The sequence below is a fragment of the Lissotriton helveticus genome, chromosome 9 (assembly GCF_964261635.1).
Source record: "Lissotriton helveticus chromosome 9, aLisHel1.1, whole genome shotgun sequence".
Classification (NCBI taxonomy): domain Eukaryota; kingdom Metazoa; phylum Chordata; class Amphibia; order Caudata; family Salamandridae; genus Lissotriton; species Lissotriton helveticus.
Genome location: NC_136070.1, coordinates 1,050,224,090 through 1,050,247,252, shown reverse-complemented (window position 1 = coordinate 1,050,247,252; position 23,163 = coordinate 1,050,224,090). Strand labels below are relative to the sequence as shown.

At 38.7% G+C, this 23,163-nt stretch overlaps 1 protein-coding gene across 1 annotated transcript in view; it reads right to left on the bottom strand.

Annotated features, from left to right (window-relative positions):
• The window catches only part of SLC6A11 (solute carrier family 6 member 11), a 763,151-nt gene that overhangs the window by 575,143 nt on the left and 164,845 nt on the right, over positions 1–23,163 (bottom strand). The window contains exon 5 of the mRNA XM_078661403.1: positions 14,592–14,682. Coding sequence (XP_078517529.1) covers positions 14,592–14,682 — 91 coding nt within the window. The remainder of the gene's footprint in view (positions 1–14,591; positions 14,683–23,163) is intronic.

Genomic DNA, 23,163 nt, shown 5'->3' with positions numbered 1-23,163 from the left:
GGACCGAGCCTGAAGCGGAAGATTCCAGGAATGACTCTTTGTACATCAAAGTTTTTACAATTATGTGTCACATTAAAAATATATAGCACTCCAACAAAGTAGTAGGAATATAAAACTTTAATAACATATAAATATATACAACAAAACAAAAACAGTAAAAACATTTAAACAACGAAGAGACCGTGGCAATTTCTTTTTAATTATCCAATAGATTTATTGAAATTGACAGCACCAATAATGAAATATTCTTGTCAGTAGCGGTCTGTTGTGCGAATAGTTCCAAGGCAGCAGAACGCGCTGAAATCTAGATGGCACGAAAGTGATGTCTAGTAAGTTGCCGCCCAGCAAAAAACGGCGTGGGGCGCCGCGGGGGTGAGTGAGTCCAGTAGGCACCACAGCTATTCTTACCGGCATTGCAGAATTACTGCTGGGGACAATGCCTGTGCTGTAGCAGGGTCACAGCAGAAACAAAAAGGATTCTGTTGAAGATGTTGTTGGTTTTCAATTTGAAAACAGTTCTGGTGTCAACTGCTATGCTAATGTAGTGGTTAATGTTTTGTTTTCTCTAGAAAATGTAAAAGAGGGGGAGGCAGTCCAAAGTTCCGTTAAAAGGGCAAAGGAAAGGATCGGTCGTTTGAACTATCAGTCAAAAAGGGGAGGGGGTGCAATAATTTTTCCTACCGGGTCACACTGTGCTTTCACCGGAAGTGAGGTCTGCAGGATTGTAGTAATTCAAAGTGAGGCTGGCGCCAGCATGGGAGCGCCGACGTCCCGCGGATACAGTTTCGTCACTCCACGGGCGATCATGGCAGTCATTCCCCATCGGGGGTCGGAGACTCCCGCGGCTCCTCTAGAATCTTCAAGGTCGTGGAGGACTACGGTGGTGGAGTCAACCAGTGACCGGGCCATTTCTTTATGTTGGGCCCGCTCTTGCCAGGTCGACCGCCATTTTGAGAGTTCGGCAGCTACCGGCGATCGCGGGGTCACATGAGCGGACGGGCTCCACCCTGCCGGGCGAGACGTTGCAGCATGGCCACAGTGGAAGAACCGTTATCTAGGTCGTTCCGAAACTGTGCAGCACTGTAGTTGTTAGGATGCCACCACCTGGAGCGCTGAGGGTGCAGCTGGGAAGTCTCCACCTGGGGAGGCGGGAGAGGCCTGTTCGCACCGTCTCTCCCTCCCAGTGCACCCCACGGCGTCTCGCTTGAGATTTGTTATGGCCGGACCAGGCGATGAGGACGAGGGGGGGGTCGGAGGCATGTGCAAGACATCCCCCCCCAGTGTTGTCGCAGCCATTATAAAAGAAAGAAGTGTCCCGTCCGTCTTCGGGCCGGGCTTCCGGTGGATGTCGGCCGGACGCCCCTGGCTCTGGCCCCATGAACGGGTTTCTTGGTTTATCGGCTGCAGCCGGATCCCGTCGGCCTCGGCCCCCCGACCGTTGGTGGTCGGACCGGAAGAGCATGTGGCGGGACTACCTGCAACTCTCAAGGGCCACCGCGGCCGGACTGGGAGAGAGAGGGGAGGGTCGAGGAGACATTCCCCCCCCCTGCAACTGTTCAGCGTTGTAAAGGCAATCCCCTGGCCGGGTCCCGCTGGTCTCGGCCTCTCCTCCGGCTACACCCTACGTTAGGATCTCCTGGCCGAGGCGTGGCAGCAGGACCTGCCTTATATGGGCTGCTCCCGGCTGGGCGTAGCCGGAACCCTGCCCCACCTTGGAAGTTTCCAGAGTGGGGGTGGATGTTCTACTGACTTGCATTTTCCCTAGTCTATCGATTTTTTTGGCGTGGCAGGCGGTGGGACAGCAAGGGGTGATTTGGTTTCTCTTACTGTTTTTCTGGTCTCTCACCACTGGCATATTTTAACGTTTTCTTGTTTCTAGGACATTAATAGGTTTTATCATTACGTTATGTTATCGTTTCTTTGTTCGTTGTTTAATAAAAGTTCATGTTCATCAGTGGCCTACTGATTTTCGTTTTCCTATTTTTTTCTTTCCAGGTTGTTTCATGGTAAAGTTTCTGTTAACAGGATACAGTGATCACTTCGTTATTATTGCATATGTCCTTTTCACTAGGGGTGCTCTCTGGTCGGGCCAGATGACGTATCTCTAGTAAATGGTCCGGGTGAAAAAGGTGCATCAATCAGTGGGGAGTAGATAGGCATGACAGATTACAACGGGGGAGAACGGTCCGCATTACGTACCCTTTCACTACTTGCAAAGATTTTCCTACGTTTATTTGCAAACAGGGAATACCTCCAAAAAGAACTAATTCCCAAACAGTCAATGTTCGGACAATCAATCAATCAATGAGGAATGAAATAGGTACGACGTGTTAAAGGCTTGCGTTACCTACCCTTCACTATCTGCAAAGGGAGATAGAATATTCCTATTCTTCCTCGTTTGCAGGTAGAGAAGATCGTTAAGAGAATTAACTTCGAACAATTCAATGCTCGATTGAAACAATCAACAAGGGGTACTGTGAACACAAATGAACGCCGCTTATATACATACGCATTGCTATTTTCAACAGGTTGTTCCTAATGTTTCTATTTTAGCGAGGTCAAAAGAGATCCCATTAGTGGCCTACTGATTTTGCTCGATTCCTTTTGTTTTTTTACACGATTTTTCGCTATCTGCAAAGACTAAACAGAGTATTGCGACTCTGTGCTTGTTTGTAAATAGAGAATGAACCAAAGAGAACAATCAATCAAATGGAGAGAGAAGCAGGCACGACGGATTACAAAGGGGGAAAGGGCTGCGTTAACTACCCTTCACTATCTGCAAAGAGAGAGTACTCCTAATAGAAATGAGGGGTGGGGGGCAGCAATCAAAGCAGATCAGTGTGCATAAACACGAAAAAAAAAATTCTTACCACGTACTTGACATTCGACAGCTTATGATATTTGCTATTAAAAAACCATTGAAATTCACTGAAAAAACCATAGGTTATAGACCATATATAGTTAGGAATTAGCATTTACAAAACCTTGAAAATTCACTGAAAAAACCATAGGTTATAGACCATATATAGTTAGGAATTAGCATTTACAAAACCTTGAAAATTCACTGAAAAAACCATAGGTTATAGACCATATATAGTTAGGAATTAGCATTTAAAAAACCTTATTTTACTCACACAAAACCATTGAAATTCCATATATAGTTAGTTGCACTAACTATATATCGCGCACCCGCAATCCACTGCTGATGATGTCACATATTACATCATTCATGACATGGTCAGTGACATCACTGATGACATCACTGATGACATCTCAAATGACATCACTGATGACATCACTGATGACATCTCATTTGACATCAATGACCACATCACTGATGATATCATTCATGTGACAATACAATGCATCTCTTCACACTTTAATATAACCTCTGTTACACCCAGTGTTAAATACAGAGTATAATTTTTGAAACCATTGACACACCAATACTAGTTACTACATACGCACTCAGTGATTCCTATGTTTACACACACATTCACTCATTTACCCATACAATCATTCATACATACAATCACTCATCTTTACAACACTATCATATGCACTCATACACCTATACAGACTCTCACACTCTGTCACTCATCCATGGAGTTACTCACACACCTAGTCAGTCCTGTAAAGAATCAATCACACTTCCATTTTCTAATCTATACAGTTAAACATAGAGCACCTTACATTTTGAAACATATACTAACACATAATTACTCTCTTATACAATCATTGATACAAGTACACATTGATCTGCACAGAGTCACACACCTCCCAGCCAGCCACACACACACTCAGTCTCCCATACAAATATTTGGGCAATCAATCAATAACCCATATAGTTACTCATATAGCTACTGATCAACACATGCAGCAGTTTACAGAACAACAGACATAATGATGCACAAATTAAGACAGTTTAGTCACTAACCCATGCACTCAGTGAGACACATTTAATCACTCACTCATACAGTCAGTCACGCACCTACTAAATCCTTCATCCAGACACTTCTACATCTACTCATTCTTCAATATGTAAAACATATTTAAACTTTACAGAAACACACAGTCACTGGATGATGTCATCAGTGATGTCATCAGTGATGTCATTTGAGATGTCATCAGTGATGTCACTGACCATGTCATGAATGATGTAATATGTGACATCATCAGCAGTGGATTGCGGGTGCGCGATATATAGTTAGTGCAACTAACTATATATGGAATTTCAATGGTTTTGTGTGAGTAAAATAAGGTTTTTTAATGCTAATTCCTAACTATATATGGTCTATAACCTATGGTTTTTTCAGTGAATTTTCAAGGTTTTGTAAATGCTAATTCCTAACTATATATGGTCTATAACCTATGGTTTTTTCAGTGAATTTTCAAGGTTTTGTAAATGCTAATTCCTAACTATATATGGTCTATAACCTATGGTTTTTTCAGTGAATATATATATATGTAGTATTATAGCTCAATATAAGACAGTTACCCATAATGAATGCCTTCTGTGTGTGTGTGTGTGTGTGTGTGTGTGTGTATGTATATATATATATATATATATATATATATATATATATATATATATATATATGAAAAAAACGCCTCCTCTCAATGAAAGAAGCAGGAACCTCAAAGGGGAATTCAATGGCAGAGCCTTTAAAAACAGATTGATGGCGAATGCATTTCGGCCGGTGTGGCCTCATCAGCGCCTGCGGTGGTGTGAACGGAAGTCCTGACGCTCTGCAGTTAGAGTGCACCTACTCGCGCTGGATAGGTGCGAATGATAGCTCCGCCCCTCAGCGAAAGGGTCCTCAGGTGATGGTGCGTAGGGTCCGATTGAATCTTCGGACTCCATTACCCAGGATGCAGCAGTGGCTCCCAGGTGAGTGATGCTGGGGGACGGTATTGGTGAAATCCAATAAAATAGCTATGGGAGAGGTGCTCTGCACAGCGTTCTTCCCGCAAAATGAAATGAAACGTCCCGCCTTGAGTCCCCAAGACCCCATCAACCATTAGTCCGAGCAAAAATAATAGCGTGAGCAGGAGGTGCATACAACCCGCCCTTGCTGAGAACAATGTCTCGCTGTATCGCTGCAAATCCTCGGGCTGCTGGCGAGTCTGGAGAGATTCAGTAAATGAAGAAACATATATATATATGTATGTATGTCTATAGATATATATACACCCATAGGTGTGAGCAAGGCAGGGGATCCTGTAGACATGAGTTACAGCACAGCAATTTAGCTAATAAAACGTTGGAGAATTAACCTTAATCAGCGGTGTCGGTGTCCGGTTTCTTCAAAGGACCTGGTGTTAGTTTTGGATGTATATATATATATATATATATATATATATATATATGTATATTCCATCTTTTATAATTCGCTTGGCCCAAGCCACTTGTTATTGTGAGCCTGAGGCGGGGTAGCGGACCCCATACATCCAAAGTGCCTGTAAGGTTCGACCGGAAACAAATCCACTCCAGTCACGAAAAACCACAGTACCGCGGCTCCAGTGTTACAGCGTGTTTATTTACACAACACCAGCAAAAACATCCCCGTGGATATAAATGTATTTATAGTAGACATAACAAGTAACACTGTGGCATGGTCCAGTATTGCCACCCAGGGGTTCTGGTGACATCATAAACCATTATGCTGTGTTGAGTTTAGGGTGGTTGCCTTTAAAAATGTGTTGTCTTCGATTTACAGCTAACAATGGGCAATGATTGTAATTTGAATATTTAGAATTACTTTTGGTGATTTGCTTATAATATCATAGATGATGGTGAGGCCTGAGGATTTTTGCAACTCTGTGATTGCACTTTTTACCACATAATTACAGATGTACTGCATTTGCCAAATAATGTGCCATATAGTTTACAAAATGTGTCGTTTTCACAAGCAATTTTCTTTTCTAACTAAAATCGCTGGAAATTATACTTTTCAGAGACGGTGCCACATAATTTGCTATTTTTGTTGCATGATTAGGAAAACATTGGTGCTAAACTTGGCCCCCTATGCTATATGATCCTATTAGCCTAGACAATATTGTAGATTTGCAGAATGGTTTTGGGGCTGTCATTATAATGCTAAACCCTGTTTTTCACAGGGAAAGTGAAATATGTCCCAAATTGCATGGTTCACTGTGAAATGTTTTTATACCACTGTAGTGTCGAAGGCTCCGCACTATGCTGGCTAAAAAGCTATCTGACCAACAGACGGTCCTAGGTTCAAGTTGGTGCCCACTCCTCTAACTACTATGAGAACGATATGGGCGTCCCACAGGGGTCCATATTGAGCCCTACGCTCTTTAACCTCTATGCATCCCCTCTTGCTAAGGTCATTCGAGCACACGGCTTTGGAACGTGTCTTACGCGGATGATACACAAATTCTTATCACTATCAATCAGTACCCAGATGTAAGCAAATTGAGCTTCAAAAACTGCATGGTACACATTCAGGATTGAATGACCAGAAACTTTTTAATGATGAATGCAGGAAAGACGGAGATTCTGCTCTATGGAAAGGCAGATAAAATCTGGTCCGAGGATTGGTGGCCAGCCTTCCTTGGCCCTTGCCCCAAGCCCAAATCCTCAGTGAGAAATTTAGGGGTAATAATCGACAATAAACTGACTATGTCTGAACATATCAATAAAGTTGTAGGTACCAGCTACGGCCTCATGCGTAGGCTGAGAATTTTTTTTAAATGGCTTCCCCTTTCAGCCTGTATGCCTCTAGTACAGGGACTCATTGTTAGTAGAATTGATTACGGGAACGCCCTCCTGGCGTCAACAAATACCACTGTGCTGGCCCATCTACAGGTCCTACAAAACACCGCTGCCAGATTGGTGCTTAACCTTCCTCCCCGTACCCCCTCATTACCCTGCTTAAAAACCTTGCACTGGCTCCCAATATTAAAACGTATAAAATTCAAACTATGCTGCCTGGTCCACAAATCCATCAATGGGCATGGCCCAGCTTACCTAGAACAAAAACTTAAGGTCTACCATCTGGTGAGAACACTTAGATCATTCACCAAGTTCCTCCTAAGCGTCCCCAGAGTTCGCACTGCTAGAAACGGTGACAGAGCCTTCAGTAAAACAGCTCCTGAAGCATGGAACTCCCTGCCCATCCAGATTAGGATGGAACCTGACTATTTGAGATTTCGCAGACAGTTAAAAACATGGCTTTTTTAGTTCTGCTTCTGCTTTGTTTGGGTTTCTGATAGGACTTTCTCTGCAAGCGCTCTGAGACCTTCGGGTGATTTATGCGCTTTACAAATGAAATAATAATAATAATATTAATAATAATTTGTGCAGTAAATGCACCGAAAAAAGTTATACACACACACACACACACACACAAACACAAACACACAATACATATATATAAAAACTATTTTGTAAACGTCTAATTAGCCACATATGTATCAGATCAACCAAGAAAATTATTTCAAGAAAAACGTAATAAAAAATGTACTTTATTTTCTCATATAACTAGTGAAGGTATCCAGATGTTGAGTGAAGGACAATTAAAGAATAGCTAATGTATTAAGGCAATACTTTCCGTCATAAACTTACATTTACAATATTTTATTAGTCTGTATTCATGCTATATTTTTTTTTTGCATATTTTTCTATTCAATACTCAACCAATATTTGCACCACAAAAGAACCCCTTAAAACATTCCCTAATTAAGTTTGGGCATTTTGCTCAATGAGTTGGGCAAATTGGAATAAATGGAGAAAAAATAATTTAAAACAACGTTATCTTTTCATAGATTTTGAAATACTCATGTTTTCTTTATTTGCACTGGTGACCATGGAGATTGATGCTTCTGATGAAAACTGGAATGTTGTTGTCTTGTGCACGATATGTTATTTTATAGCACAACGTTGGTGGCATGTTTATTAAGCGTTACTTTATCTTTTTTAGGTTGAGCATTCGAGACCTCTTGTATATTCTTTAGTGAATATACTTTAATGTATCAACTATAGTATATACGGAAATGTGTATGTACTTTGTGGGCTCTGGAGATCAACCCTAGGACTTGTCTTCTTCCACTTAGGGACTTTATTTTCTGTTCAACTGTCTCCATTTAACAGTCTTGAGGGAAAACGAAAAGCAGAGGTCAGTAAAATTCCAGAATTGCTTTCTGCTGAGGGACTTTCTTTTTTAAAAATTTTCTGGCAACTGCCTCTATTTAACTTTCTTGATAGAAAACGAACAGCAGAGGTCACTAAAATACGAGAATCACTTTAGCATTCTCTAGATTCCAGTCCATAGAAATTATCTTCCACGAACACCCGTAGACAATAATATTTTTTTCAGATCCTGTATTTTCAAATATGTGACCACCGAAGGCCCTGCTTTTATATGAAAAGCAAAGCTTTGGACTATACCATTTCCGGCTGAAAGGCAATATTTCCCTCCATGTGTTCCCATACTTTGCATGTCACACAGTTTGGTGCTTACTCTCCCTCCGTGTTAAAGAACAGTAGAAGTTTCAGCACCCAGGCTAATGTGCTGCATAGCTAAATACATACAAGGTCCCAAAAGCAAGACTGATTGCATTGCAAATGCTTGTTTCTGTTCCGTCTTGTCTGGTGATTAGTGCTGTGTTTTATCTTGTGGGAGACTGGTGTGTGTCTGTGTATATAGGACTCACTAAGAAAAACACCAGTGTGCTTATACATTAATGTATATGATCTTACTCTATAAATTAATAATATTATTAGATAAATATAAACAAATAAAAAAATGTGATCCAACACCTGCAGACAGTAACATGCAGCAGGTAAGAAAAATAATGAAGGGAAGAAAAGAATAGTTGCCGCCTCGTCAAGCCTGATGTTAGTTACGTAGCAAGGAAGGTGATGCGGGCGCTGGACTGTGCATGTTTTTACTTAGAATGTATGTTTCTTTTTACGAGCTACTAGAGAATTACTTCACCTTTCAGCTGCAGAGACTTAATATCGATGTATAAATATCGACTTGCACCAATATCGAGGGAAAAATATTGTTGGTGAGAATATCGCCAGAAAAAATATTGTGGTCAAGAATATCGATTGTTAGGTACATAATATTGATGTTTAAAATATCAAAGTGTTTAATATCATTTGCAAAAATATAGTTGATAAAATTATCGATTTTTCTATTAATGTTATGTATTTTAATATATATTGTATATGTATATGATGTTTTTTTTGTATAAGAATTATTTGTATTTCTATTATATGTGTAAAGATATTAGTAGTTATCAATAGTTTTTTTCATTAGAATTTTGCATTTTTAGTACCATGGCGGGTTGTGGGTTTATAGGGGAATAGGGTGGGAAGTAATTTAATGATATTACATTTATTGATTATTTTTAGTAGCTATTAATTTGTTTTCAATTGAATTTTGCATTTTCAGTACCATAGCGGGTTGTGGGTTTATACGGGAATTGGGTGGGAAGTTATGTAATTATATTAAATGTATTGAATATTTTTTAATAATTAATATTAGTTTAATTGAGATGTTATAGTGTTAAATGTGGAAAGTAATTTTTTATGAATTCATTAATAATTTGTTAATACTTTTTAATTAAATAATTGGCAATTAATTATGGAAATTGTGTAATTATTTTTTAGGTGTGAGCTGTGGTATGTATAGTTGTAAATGGTGGGAAGGGTGGGAATTTATTTTTAATTGATTTATTAATTAGTTGTTAATTCATTTTAAATAATTAATTAGTAATTAATTATGTTTATTTGAAAATAGGTTTAGGTGTGTCTTGTGGTGTTTATAGGTGTAAATAGGGGTCAGGGTAGGAAGTAATTTATTTTTATTTGATAAATTAAAAATTAGTTTAATTAATTTAAATTAATTATTTAGAAATTAAATATGGTAATTGTGTAATTAGTTTTAGGTGTGTGTTGTGGATATTATAGTGTTAAAGCATGTGTATTTATTGTGTGATTATTGTTTTATTAATAATATATTTTAATTGATTATTAATGATGTTACTTATGGAAATACATTTAAATAAAACATTTTAGGTGTTTTTATTGGTGTTGTGTTGTTGGTAGGAAACAAAATAAATACATTTATGTTTTACATAATTAATATTTGCTCCTTTTAAATAATTCTTCTTTTAACTGTATTTATTATTTTTTTATATAGTATTTGTAGCTTTTTGTTATATGTCATTTATATTATAATATATCTTTATTTTATATGCTAATTATGTTTAAATGTATATTCTTTCAATATAGTTTATTTTTATGATTTTTGATTTTTTTCCATTGTTTAAAAATTATTAATAATTTTTGTTTCACTGTAATCCAGCACTTTCCCTACTGCTGCACTCTTGCGAGTGGGAATAGTAATCTTTACCCCTCTGCTATCTAGCACTTTCCCTACTGTTGCACTCACTGGAGTGAGAATAGTAATTCTTACCCCTCCGCTATCCCGCACATTCCCAACTGTTCCACCCACTGGAGTGGAAATAGTAATTTTTACCCCTGCCCCCCTATCCAGCACTTTCCCTTCTGTTGCACTCATTGGAGTGGGAATAGTAATTTATTGCTCTCCACTATCCAACACTTTCACTACTGTTTCTCTTTGCTGGAGTGGGAATAGTAATTTTTTCCCCTCCACAATCCAGCACTTTTTACCTACTGTTGCACTCACTGGAGTGGGAATAGTACGATTTTACTCCTCCGCTATCCAGCACTTTCCCTCCTGTTAAACTTATTGGAGTGGGAATAGTAATTTTTACACCTCTGCTATCCAGCACTTTCCCTACTGTTGCACTCACTGGAGGGGGAATAGTAATTTTTACCCCTCCGCTATCCAGCACTTTCCCTACTGTTACTCTCATTGGAGTGGGAATAGTAACGTTTTCTTTTCCGTTTTCAAACACTTTCTCTACTGTTTCTTTTACTGGAGTGAGAATAGTCATTTTTACCCCTCTGCTATCCAGCACTTTCCCTACTGTTGCACTCACTGGATTGGGAAAAGTAATTTTCACTCCTCCGCTATCCAGCACTTTCCCTACTGTTAAACTCATTGGAGTGGGAATAGTAATTTTTACCCCTTTGCTATCCAACATTTACTCTACTGTTGCATTTATTGTATGTTTAATTTTTAAAAAATAATTTAATGTTTTAAATTATTATAGAATAGTTTTTATTTTAAAACATTGATATTTATAAAGTTTATTTTTATATAATTTTTAGGTTTACAAATTAAATAAAGATAATATTTAAATATATATATATATATATATATATATATTTATTTAAAATATTATGTTTCTGTATTTATATTTTTTTAATTTAAGTTTATTTGTAATATGTAGCTGAAATGTTTATTAATTTTAAAGATAATAATATCATTTTATATATTTAATAAATTTTATATATATTTTTAATTCGATATTTTAAACATCTATATTTTTTACTTCGATATTTTTGAATAGATATTTTTGTACTTACCTGCTTAAGTATAGGGAGTCGATATGTTTGCATTCTATATTTTTATTCGCTATTTAGAACATTGATGTTTGTTACATCGATATTCTATCAGTGAACCCACCTTTCAATATTCAATAAAAGAAAAAAATGAATATGTGTACATTTGAAAACTCTTTAAGTATCAAAACTATTTTAGCACACCTTAAAAAGCAATGTTTGTACATGATTGTACTACATATTTTACTTTATGTGTTTTCTTTTTGAACACGTATAATATATATTGCTAATAAGTAATTATGTTTCTTCCTCAAACACGCATAATTAGACGAGGCAACATATCCCACTACTTCCTAATCGCAAACAAAAGCACATTGACACCCCCACAAAGCACTATAAACTGAGCTGAAAAACACAAACATAAAGTGAAGAACACATCCAGTTTTTGTGAATCGTTTGTGTAGACCAAGCAAATATTAGCAATAGTAAGATTGTTTAAGAAAATGGCATTGACTTTTGGATAGTTTACAACAGTGTGGCTCTGCAAAAGGTACCAGCACAGAAGTAAATAAACTCGGACAGCATAGGGAACTCATGAGACAGCCCAGAACTCTCAGCGATGTGACCTGGACTATCAGGGACAAATACGAATTGAATGCTAATGTTCTGCTATTGCTATTCCATATGTCCTAGACAAACATGAAGATGGAATAAAGCACAGACAAGGGGCACATTGACACAAAAAAATGAAATAAAAGAAAACCAACATTTAATGGAAGCATACAACTTACATAACAAAAATGAGAAATAAAAATGAACAACCCAAGAATAGGTCATCAGAGAAAAAACAGAAGACACGAAAATATTTCAAAATGAAAATATCAAGAACTGGGTCACACAAAAGAGAATAAACATCCAATGGAGCAAAATAAACATTACAATTTAAAGATAGAACATGCTGAGACTATGACACGTTCAAATGAACTTTAGCAAGAAAATAGCCCATAAACTCTCAAGAAAAAACGTTTGATTACTTAGAAAAAATGTATATTCTTGCAAATGTTAAATAGAATTGAAGAATAATATTAATCAATGGGTTGTTGGAATGTATCGGACTGGCACATAACTCGAAACATAAAATATTAAATTGACCTATCTATCATGAGTCATACAATTATGATTGGCACAAAGACAGAATTATGACACTAAAGTTATGGGGGTATCAGAGAATGGCTGAAGATGCATGCAGCATCCAAGCTGCAGCATCTAGACTATAACATAAAGCAGCCATGTGAAGCGTGACAGAAATTTCCCAGGAAAATACTAAGGACTTTATAATGAGCTTAGGGGCTTGGCAGCGGGCCGCCACACCAGCGCCGTGCCGCCACACCGTCAAACCTATCCAATCACTGTCCGCCAGATTACGAGTTGTAATCCTGGCAGGCGGGCCTGCTTTGGGGTTCCCACGGCGGTGCCTTTCAACGGCTCGTATGTAAGACTCAGAAAGGCACCGCAATGGGAGCGCCAAAATGCGTTCCTTCATGGCACAGATTGTGAAGTCAATGCCATTCAGAAATGGTGAATACAGACTGGGAGGCACACCATGTGCCCCTCTGTAATACACCCCCAGGCCCAGAGGCAACAAGTGGCCCTGCCGGGCCACCTTAGTTTCCTCACTGCCACACTTTTCATTGTGGACTCACTGCCATTAAAACTGTGGCAGTGAGGAAACTCATAATGTGCTTGGAAGTGCCACAGCGGCACCGCCAGAATATTGTGGCCTTCCACTGCTGTAACACCGCTGAGGGATCACGGAACCCCAGCAGTTGCAGTAGTCCTTTGGCGGTCCGACCGCCAAACTCTGCCCACACTGCCACTGTGACTAACGAGGGTCATAGCACCGCCGTAGTCATAATAGCCCCGGAAGTGATTCCATACCCTCATGCATGCACTGTTCTCAGTGGATCTATTGGATTTCTTTCTTTTTTTCAGAAGCCAAATTGTCCTCTACAGTGGCCACACTAATGCTTCCGTATTCATCAAAGTAGGTAAGCATCAGTGAAACGCCAGACTATCGGGCTTTTCTGATGAGGTTCTATCGCTCTTATTTCTATAAGATACTTGATTCTTTGCCATGGCTGGACTATAGAACTCAAAAGCAGCCCTTAAACCAGTCCTGCACCCTTCCTTTCTTCATTCATTCTCCCTTTTTTTTAAATCCATCCATCATATCTTCATCTGTCATTCGTTCATCTCCTTTCTGCATCTCTGATCTCTCACTCTCATCCATCCTTCCTTCCTATCTTTCTCTGCACCGCTGTGCCTGCTGCAATTAATCTCAGGGAACTGAGGAAAGTGTCAAAGGCACCAGGAGCGACCCTGGGCTATTATCCCACCCTCCAATACCTCAAGCTCAAATGGGAAATGCCCGATAGAATAAAATGTCAATTCGGCTCTGTTCTTTACTTCACTTGGTACGCAAGAAAATGAATGCCAAGCGTTAACCGCATTGAATTGACTGTCTATATCCCTAAACCCTCGAAATACAAACAAATACACCCAGAATATTGAATTGCCTTTCTTTGTCCACACACCCTCGAAATACAAACAAATACACCCAGGATCTGAAACAATATCCTTGTATTCATCAAGATGGTTCCGAAACTCCCCCAACTTAGAACAGCGCAGAATACACAGGTCTTTACAAAACACTATACCTCCAAACAACTATTGACCATATGTTTGCCTTTGAACCATTAAATCGTTCTGCTGACATTTGGATATGATTTTAAGAGCAAATTACACATACATTTATATATACCAGCAAAACCTTTGTACAGAGCCAGGAAGTGAAATGAGGAGATAGCCACAGTCTTTACATTTAACAGTCTTCTCAGTCTTTACATTTAGCAATTCAGTGGAGATTTCTTTACTCCAAATAAGAAAATCATTTATATCGGTTTTGGGAGATGGGAGCCTTATAAAAGTTGATTTAAATATGTGGACGTATCAGTTGTATATGGAAACTGGAAAGAGCTTTGAAAAACAACTTTGACCAAGTAGTGATTTTGAACAAATATTCAAGATATTTCCAGTAACGAAAATGAAATAGATGTCCACTTACTCCCAGAATTCCATGACTGGAGAAGTAGCGTTTGCCAAAGAGGATTGACTGCAATTGCTCATGTTCAACTTTTGAAATTCCACACAATTCTCTGTGAAGTAAGAAACACAATGAAAGACAAATATAAACAAAACTTATTTTCACTATTTATCTTAAATATGACCAGCGCTGTAAGGCATATAAAACGGTGCAGTTCCAATATAAGTCCTGATTAATAACAAAGCCGAAACTTTGACAGTCAAAATAAATACCAGGAGGTGAAAGGTGTTGTCAGCCAATTAAAGGAAGGTTGGTTTTAAATATAGCCACACTAGGAATGGCACAGCTTATCACGTTATCCTCTAGATGCTGCCTTGTCCTAAAGAGGAATTCTCAAGAGACCTAGATCAATTTCAAGGACAATTGTCAAAGTTTTTAGGCATGGAGATTTTTTATAAGTAAAAGTGCTTATTCAATAATTGGAGAGTTTGTCTCTGTGGTTGTGTGGAGCAGATGAATGTGAGAAGGCTGAAATGGGTGGATGGGCTAGTGACAGGATGGATGGAGTAGGTGATTGCAGGGCTCTGAGTGGCCTGGTAGTAATTAAAAATAGAAAATGATACTGGTCCCAGTTGGGCCTGATACTCATGTTTTTTTTTACTTTCCAGGAAAAAAACACTGATAGATTTCTGAACAATTAATGGAAAAAAGTCCTCCCAGTTTATATTTCAAATGCTTTACTTAATCTTGCATTTACTAAGAGTGTTTGCATCTTCCAAAATGTTGTTTTTCTGTAGTTTTATTTTACTTCTGCGCAGCATATTACTTTTTACTTTGAACTGAGTCCCCTCCAGAAGTGTATAAAGTGCTACAATTTAGATCTTTGGAGCTGAGTCTGAAGACAGTGTAAGTTTCTCATAGTGCCTATCAGTTCAGTGGGTCATATTATAGATGCAATTACTGAAAGCTCAGATGCACCAAAATACTGGTTGAGTGTCCTGCTGGGAAACACTGAATTTGAATTTTAAGTTTAAAGCCATGCCCTTAATTACATGGGCAACAACTCTTTGAAAGAATTACTAGTTACACTTCTCAGGCCCCATCCCTTTTGGATACCCCCACTTTTCCATCTCATTTGAAGGGATGGATGGTTAGAGAAATCAGCGCGGGTCAGTGCTTAACTTGAGCCAGTGGTTACAACTGTGGGCCACCTGCACTCGTTGTTGAGGACTGCCACTTATTTTTCTCATCAAACTATTAACAAGAGAAAGAGATACAAAAACACAAACAAAAGAAAGAAAGAGGAAGAGAAAAACTGAAAAACACAGACAAACAAGAAAGAATGCAAGAAGAAAAAAGAACCTGTAAAAGTGAGATAAAGGAACTGGGAGTGTCTTGTAGTAGATGAAAGATGCATGCGGGGAAAACAAGACTATGAAGTCTTAGGGCCCAATTACAAGTTTGGCGGTCCTTCACAGTGGAGGTGCGGTGGCAGTCGGGGACTGCCACACCAGTGGTATGACCTCCATATTACAACTACAGTGGTCGGATCGCATTAGGACCACCGTAACTGACTTGGATCGGAGATCCCTAGCACTGGTGTGGCGGTCTGAGGCTGAAATATGGTTTGTGGTGCCTCTGCGGCACCTGCAAGCATATTACGAGTTGGCTTTCAGCCACCTTTTCATAGTGGTGAGACAACCATTAAAAGGGTGGCAGAGAGTCAACAAAGAGGGCCCTACAGGGCCCCCTGTTGCCTCAAGGCGTTTGGGGGGCATGTGACCTTTGTTTCAGCATGGCATGGACTTTACAGACTATTATAACACACATTAAAATGGAGGTGCGTCCTCTGTTTTCATTTGAAGTAGCCTAGCAGTGAAATGTGACACAGTTGTACAATTATGTTAAGTCTTGCTAGTTTGTGCAAATATTTTAAGGTAGTCTGTTTGCACTCAATCCTGCAGTCCTCTTTCAGGAGAAAGATAAGATTGTTTAAATGCACTACAAACACAAGCATTACAACCATGACTAAAGAAGACACCCCAAATTTCAACTAGGACTGCACAGATCCCCACCAACGTCATTCATACATGATAACAGACTACCTCTAAATGCGAGAAAGACAATTAAAAACATTTTAAAATGCTCCTGATATAATCCACAGTTTTGTAACAGCAATGCAACACATACATTTAAAGCCAAAATACATGATTCTTATTCCACTATTCTAGAAAAGGCAATTTCACCTATTAACAATAAAGAACACTACAGTTTACTGTCATGGGCAATAGAAAAGGTACCACAGTTCGCAGGATGTTAAATAAGTGCCCAACAATTCTAACATGGACCAGCAACCTCTCCTCATAACCGCACCAGCTCATGTTCACCAATTCCAATAAAAAACTCACATCCCAAATGGCACTAAGGTTCACCAATTCCAGGAAAAACTCCCCTTTCCTAAGTTCTAATCAGAGAACCTGGCTCAATTTTAGAAGATGATGCTCTACAGATATGAAAGAAAAGACATCTCAAAACATATTTCATCTCTCTTACCCACCAGAACATTGTCCTCCAGGAGGCTTGAAATGTTCAAATGTTTTTTGTAACTCTCTAAGTTCCACTTGCAAATCAAAAATGTTGTACCAATGAAAGTGAGGAAGACTGAGACACATGAGAGGCAAAGAAGAGCTAGAATCTGAATAACAATACAAGAAAGAGGACTGGGGCACTTCAATAGACCCCTCTTTTTGGTCTGCCATCAGACACTAGCTGAAATGATTACTTGTACTTCACAAGAGCCAAGGTACCTGCTATTAAAAACCCTGACATAAAATTGAATATACACATATGAAGCAGTGAGGAGTCTGGAAATACTTCTGGTGCAATGTAGGGGAGGGTGTGAGCAGAAAGTAAGAAGTCAATAGTGATTTGTGCTTTGGCTAAGGTTTATAACAGGAATATCTCCAGGTCAGGAGATGCATAGGAAGGGAAGCTATGGAAGCCCAGAACATAGATGTTCCTGACAGCCATGCATATACAGTTTCTCCAGTAGGATATGCTAATGATCAGTCAGAACATCTTCTACATCAACACTAATTCCTCATACTTTGTATTCGCTGCCTGAACCCCAGTCCACATTCACAACAGAGTCAACAGTTGTCCAGCCACAGTTATAGACAGATAGGAAAATCATCCACCTCTTTGCTTGCCAGGCTCAGCTCAAAGGTAAAATGTGCATGAAATTGTAAACAGTATCGGAAGAGATTGCAGGTCAGGCTAGAGAACTAGGTTGGACAGAAGGCGGCAGCGGAAATAAGTAACAGAGAATGAAACTAATCATTAACTAACAGCTTGGAGTAGATAAAAGGGAAGTTGAGTACAGTATTAGTTGTTGTACAGTGAGGCACTGACCAACAATTTGGGTCAAGGAGAGAAAACAGTCACTGTGTACAGTAGTAACTTTCCTGCAAGATAGTACAATCTAAAGAAAGAGATTGGGTTGGGTAGTAACTGGAGTACAGCACACCACTAACTTTCAAGCTTCCTAGACCAAGCAGATAAAAATGAGTTTTCATTGCACCGCTAACAGGAAGGTGGATGTGCTGGTGTCCCTGCAGTGACAGTAGAAGAGCTGTAAGGTTTGCATGCTGCAGAAGAGCTGCTACAATGTTTTCTTTTGCCATAACAGGAACTCGTAGCGCATATATGTTAGGCTGACATCATATTCCCCTGCTGGAATGCAGACCCAAAAATCATAAGATTTTGGAATCTTCCATCTGCGAGAGGGTGCGCATTCATCCCTTGTACTGTTTATAATTTATTACAATTGCAATTTTGCTGATAATGCATATTTTCCTCCCAATATGTGAGACTGGTCTTTCTGCTGCTGGAGTATATTTCATTACATGCTCTTACTTCTCTTTGAGTTTACTTTGAAATGGCACAGGGTGTTCTTCAGTGGTAGGAGAGGTGATTTTTTCTGGGTCAGTAGGGCATAAATATTATATAATGATACAAATGCTCCCTTGGCAATGTTTGTATACTTCACTATCCAAGCTAAGAATCTAAAGGATCTAAATACATTCTCATGGATTCATTTATTTATTGCATGACCTCTGTTACGCATATAAAGCTGCCTCTATCTAGGCCTCAAAAGAACAGGCATGTAGACAGAGCTTCTTTTCACATGTGCCACTACAATAACCTCTCAACCATTTTCTCTTGCCTATGTGCAATCCTAGTTTCTCTTTGAGAAGCAGAATAAGTATTGATAAGATCTTTTACAAATTGGCTGGGATAGGGCACAAAGCTAGTTGTCACTATTCCAAGATTTAGGGCCTTATTACGAGTTTGGTGGTTTTCAAATAAGACCGCCACCACTGCGGTCCCAGGAATACCACCAAGCCTGTTGTGAGCCCACCCACTGGATTACGACTTAAAACTAGGGTGGGTGGAGTGGCAGCAGTATCATGGTGGTGGTCTGTTAGGCTCATAGGAGAGCCTAGCAAGCAGACTGCCACCATGAGAGTGCCTACTCCACATTCCTGCACAGTGTGGCATGCACCATGTCGTACATGCTACACCATGCAGGAACGAGGGTGCAGTTCTAGGGGAGGCATAAAATGTGGCCCGTGCACATATCTCCAGGTCCAGATATGGCCAGAGGCCCCTTTACCTGCATGTCCATCACCCTTTTCATGGTGGGGCCCCACCATGAAAAGGGCGGGGATATACAGATCGTAATATACTCAGCGTTGCTGCCATCAGCACCACCGGCTTATTCAAGCCATTTGCAGACCGCCGCTGCAGTGGGGTCCTTGATCCCGGTGAAGGTGGCGGTCTATATGGTGGTCCCATGCTGCACTCAAAATATGGGGAGCGGACCCGCCATGGTGGGCTGACTGCCACCGCGAATAGGGTGGTCCCAGTACTGTTTGTTGGTGCAGTGGCAGGACCACCCTGCCACCGCTCCACCAAACACGCGTGAGAGCCACCCACTATATAATGACTTTTTTGGCAGGCAATTCATCTGACATTCCCACAGCGGTGCCTATAAAGTAGGCACCACAATAGGAATGTCAAAAGCAGTCACAGCACGGCCTGGACTGAAAAGTCCATGCCGTGCTGGAACGTCTGTGCATGGACACAGGGCGAGAGGCATAATTTGTTTCCTCTCTGCCGGGGTTTTCATGGAGGAGGAACCACAGGGCATGAGGCATACTTTGTTTCCTCTCTGCCGGGGTTTTCATGGAGGAGGAACCGCCATGAAAACCCTGGTGGAGATTAAACTTGTAATATTCCTTGTGGGACCATGGCAGTCCCTCAAAGCATATGGATGCCTCTGGACCACCATGCCACAGCCAGGGAACTGGTGGTGTTGCCAGTCCCAGGGCGGCATGGCCAATAGGGTCATAATGTGGCGTTTGTAAGACCACCACCGCCGGCTCACCACATAATTAGGCCCTTAGAGTCCTATATTTATAGTGGGGCATGAGCAGGTTATCATTCAAAATGTGGTGACTATCCTGTCCATTGCATCACAGGTGCTGTAGATTCTAATATATTTCTAATGCAGAGTGCTGGACATCCACTATGCTTGTGACAGAGTATCCCTTCCGCAAACTCTAAATAAGGCCATTAATGAGATATTTCACTGCTAGGGTATGATGCTCTGACGATTGTAAAATTTGAAATCAGTTAAATGGTTTAAGTGGCGTTACTTAAAACCAATCAGCCAATATATAATTTGTATATATGTTTGCACATTAAATCAATACTCCTTGTTGTAAGTCGATCTGTCCTTTGATGTCCTTTGCTTGGCTTTGATTTTATGGAAATTCTCTCATAAATGAAGAGACCACATAATTTGACATAGACTAGGGCTCAAGAGTGTAAAAGTCTTATGGTATTTATGGTGTTTGAACAGACTATTAAAAAGATTGTTATACAAGAATATTGCTGCAAGAATGTTGTGTTGTCGAAAATAGCATATCATTATAAAATATATAATTCACTAAAATATTGTATATTCTGTCATTTTTTTTACAATATTTGTTAAATAGATGCCATAGTAGTTACATTTGGTTAAGTATTTAGTTTAAAAATAGTTTGATGTTATGTATATTCATTGTAAAATAAAGCTATTACAATGTTTTAAAATCTATGTAATTCTTTCATTTTTTAATAAAAATAAATGTTAAATAACAGTTTTAGTAGTGGTATGTTGGGCATATGGGTAAAAGGGAGGGAAGATTTTTAAAGAATATTTGTGCGATTTAAAAAAAAAATTTGATTTCAATATATTTTTAGTAATCTCAAAATGTTGAAATTTATCATTTTAACTGTATATGTAAAGGTAACATGCTTTTTGGTCTTAAGATAATGTTTACATGCTAAGAATGGAGGTCTTTTAGATTATAAATGTATTTTTAAAAAAAATCTTATTTCTAAAATGTATTGCATGTATTTATTATTTATTAAATGTTTATGTTAAATTAATATTATGCATATTGTGTGTTTATGATAAATCAAAGGGAAATATTAAAAAAATGTATGAATGCAATATTTTAATATTTATTACCATTTCATTTTAAAGTAAAAATTATTTTTCACTTTTTAATAAATGTATTCACATCTCTGATAAATAATAAACGTGTATTTATTATATATTTTAGTAAATATATTTAATTGTATTTGTTTTAATTTTTATTTTTACATAAAGTGATTCATAACATTTTCAATAGTGGGATGTTAGGTTTATAGGGTAGTATGGTGAGGGGAGTGTTGAAATATTTGTTATTAGAGTTATATTTTATTTAATCATTTACTTCTTAAGTATTGTACTTTTATTATATTCAAAAGAGTTTACAATTTGAAATTAATATTGTAATTTATTTATTGTTAAAAATGTAATTATAAGTTTACATCAAGTATAACTTTTTTAAAAATGTACATTAATTTAAAAATTTTCATTTAAGCAGCTTAAATATATTTCACTTTAGTATATATGTCGATATGGTGTATATTTTGAGTTAATCTTTAAATAAATTCTATAACGTTTTATAATGTATTTTAATTCATATAACTATTATAAATTAGGTGTATATCTTACTTATATTGTTGGTAAAGGTGTTGCAGATAATTATATATTAATAATTATTTTTAGAGATTATATTTAAATGTAATTGCATGATTGTTAAATGTCTGTTTTAATTTTTTGGGAATGTTCATATTTTCCGTTATTTTTCTTTATAGATTGTTTATTGTTTATAATTGGAGTATTTATATCAATTATAATATGTATTGTAAATTTATATTTATTTTATGTTTATTGCTATTAATAATTTTGAAAAATGATATAGTGTCTTTTAGGAATAATAAATATTACCGTTGTAATGTCCAACGGATTCCCAAAATTGTATAGGTTGGAGGGGAATAGTAAATGTAGCCCCTCTAGTGCCCAACGCCTTCCCCAAAATGATTTAGATTGATGTGGGAGTATCTAACTCATTTAGTGTCCATACACCTTCTACAAAGGGTTTTCATTGGCGTTGAATGGTAAATGTAACCGCTTTAGTGTCCAAAACCTTCCTGAAAATGGTGTGTGCCATGAGCGCCCCAAGAAGTATACAGTTGGCAATAATGGAGTCAAAGCGCAACTCCACCTTTTCAGAGGGCCTGGAAGAAGGAAAAGGCCCTACCGAGGAGCACAATTACTAAGCCTGCCAAGAATCTACTCAAAAGGCCAAAAGAAGAGATACTGCACCACAGCATAACACGGAGCGAGCACAGATTCAAAGCAGAGATGCTAAAGGCAGTAACAACTAGGTACGAAGAAGCGCTAAAGGCAGCGACAGCTAGGTGCTGCAAAGTGGTAAAGGCAAAAATGACCAGGCACAGAGAAACGCTGTAGGCAGCGACAGCCAGATATAATGCATAAAGTCGAGAGCAGTGAAGAGCACGTGCAAGAAGCAACACCATTACTCACCTTGAAGAAGGAACATGACACCAGCTGACCTCAGCTTGGGTGTGACAACCTGAGTACTAGTGAGCAGGCTGATGCTTGCAGAGATGCCACAGGGCCAAGGGACACCGAAAGACAAAAGCTATCTGAACAGCACATGCTAGAACACATGGAGGATGGACAAGTGCCAATTGCTCACAACCATGTTCCTGAAGCCACCAGCTCCATTTGATACCACTGATAAGCAGAATATTGGTGCCAGATGGACTGCCTAGATCAAAATATTTGATGACTTCATAGATGCTAATGAAGAAGGAGATGGTACAAAAGATCATCAAATCGTTAAAAAAACTTACAGGTGATGGAGTGACAGAAGTGATAAAGAAGATACCACAAGTTTGATGAAGTATCATAATTTCAAATCAAGATGATGTGGAAGCCAAGTTCAATCAAATGCTGAATATCGACTGTGAAAGGCACATTTTCAACTAAGCGATACAGCAACCAGGTGAGATTATGCATGAATTTGTTGAGAGACTTGACACACTCATCAAGCACTGCAAGTTCTGTGAATTCAGCGATGAAAAAGCCATGCATCTTAGAACTAAAGGTGGTTGCCCCTCCAATCAT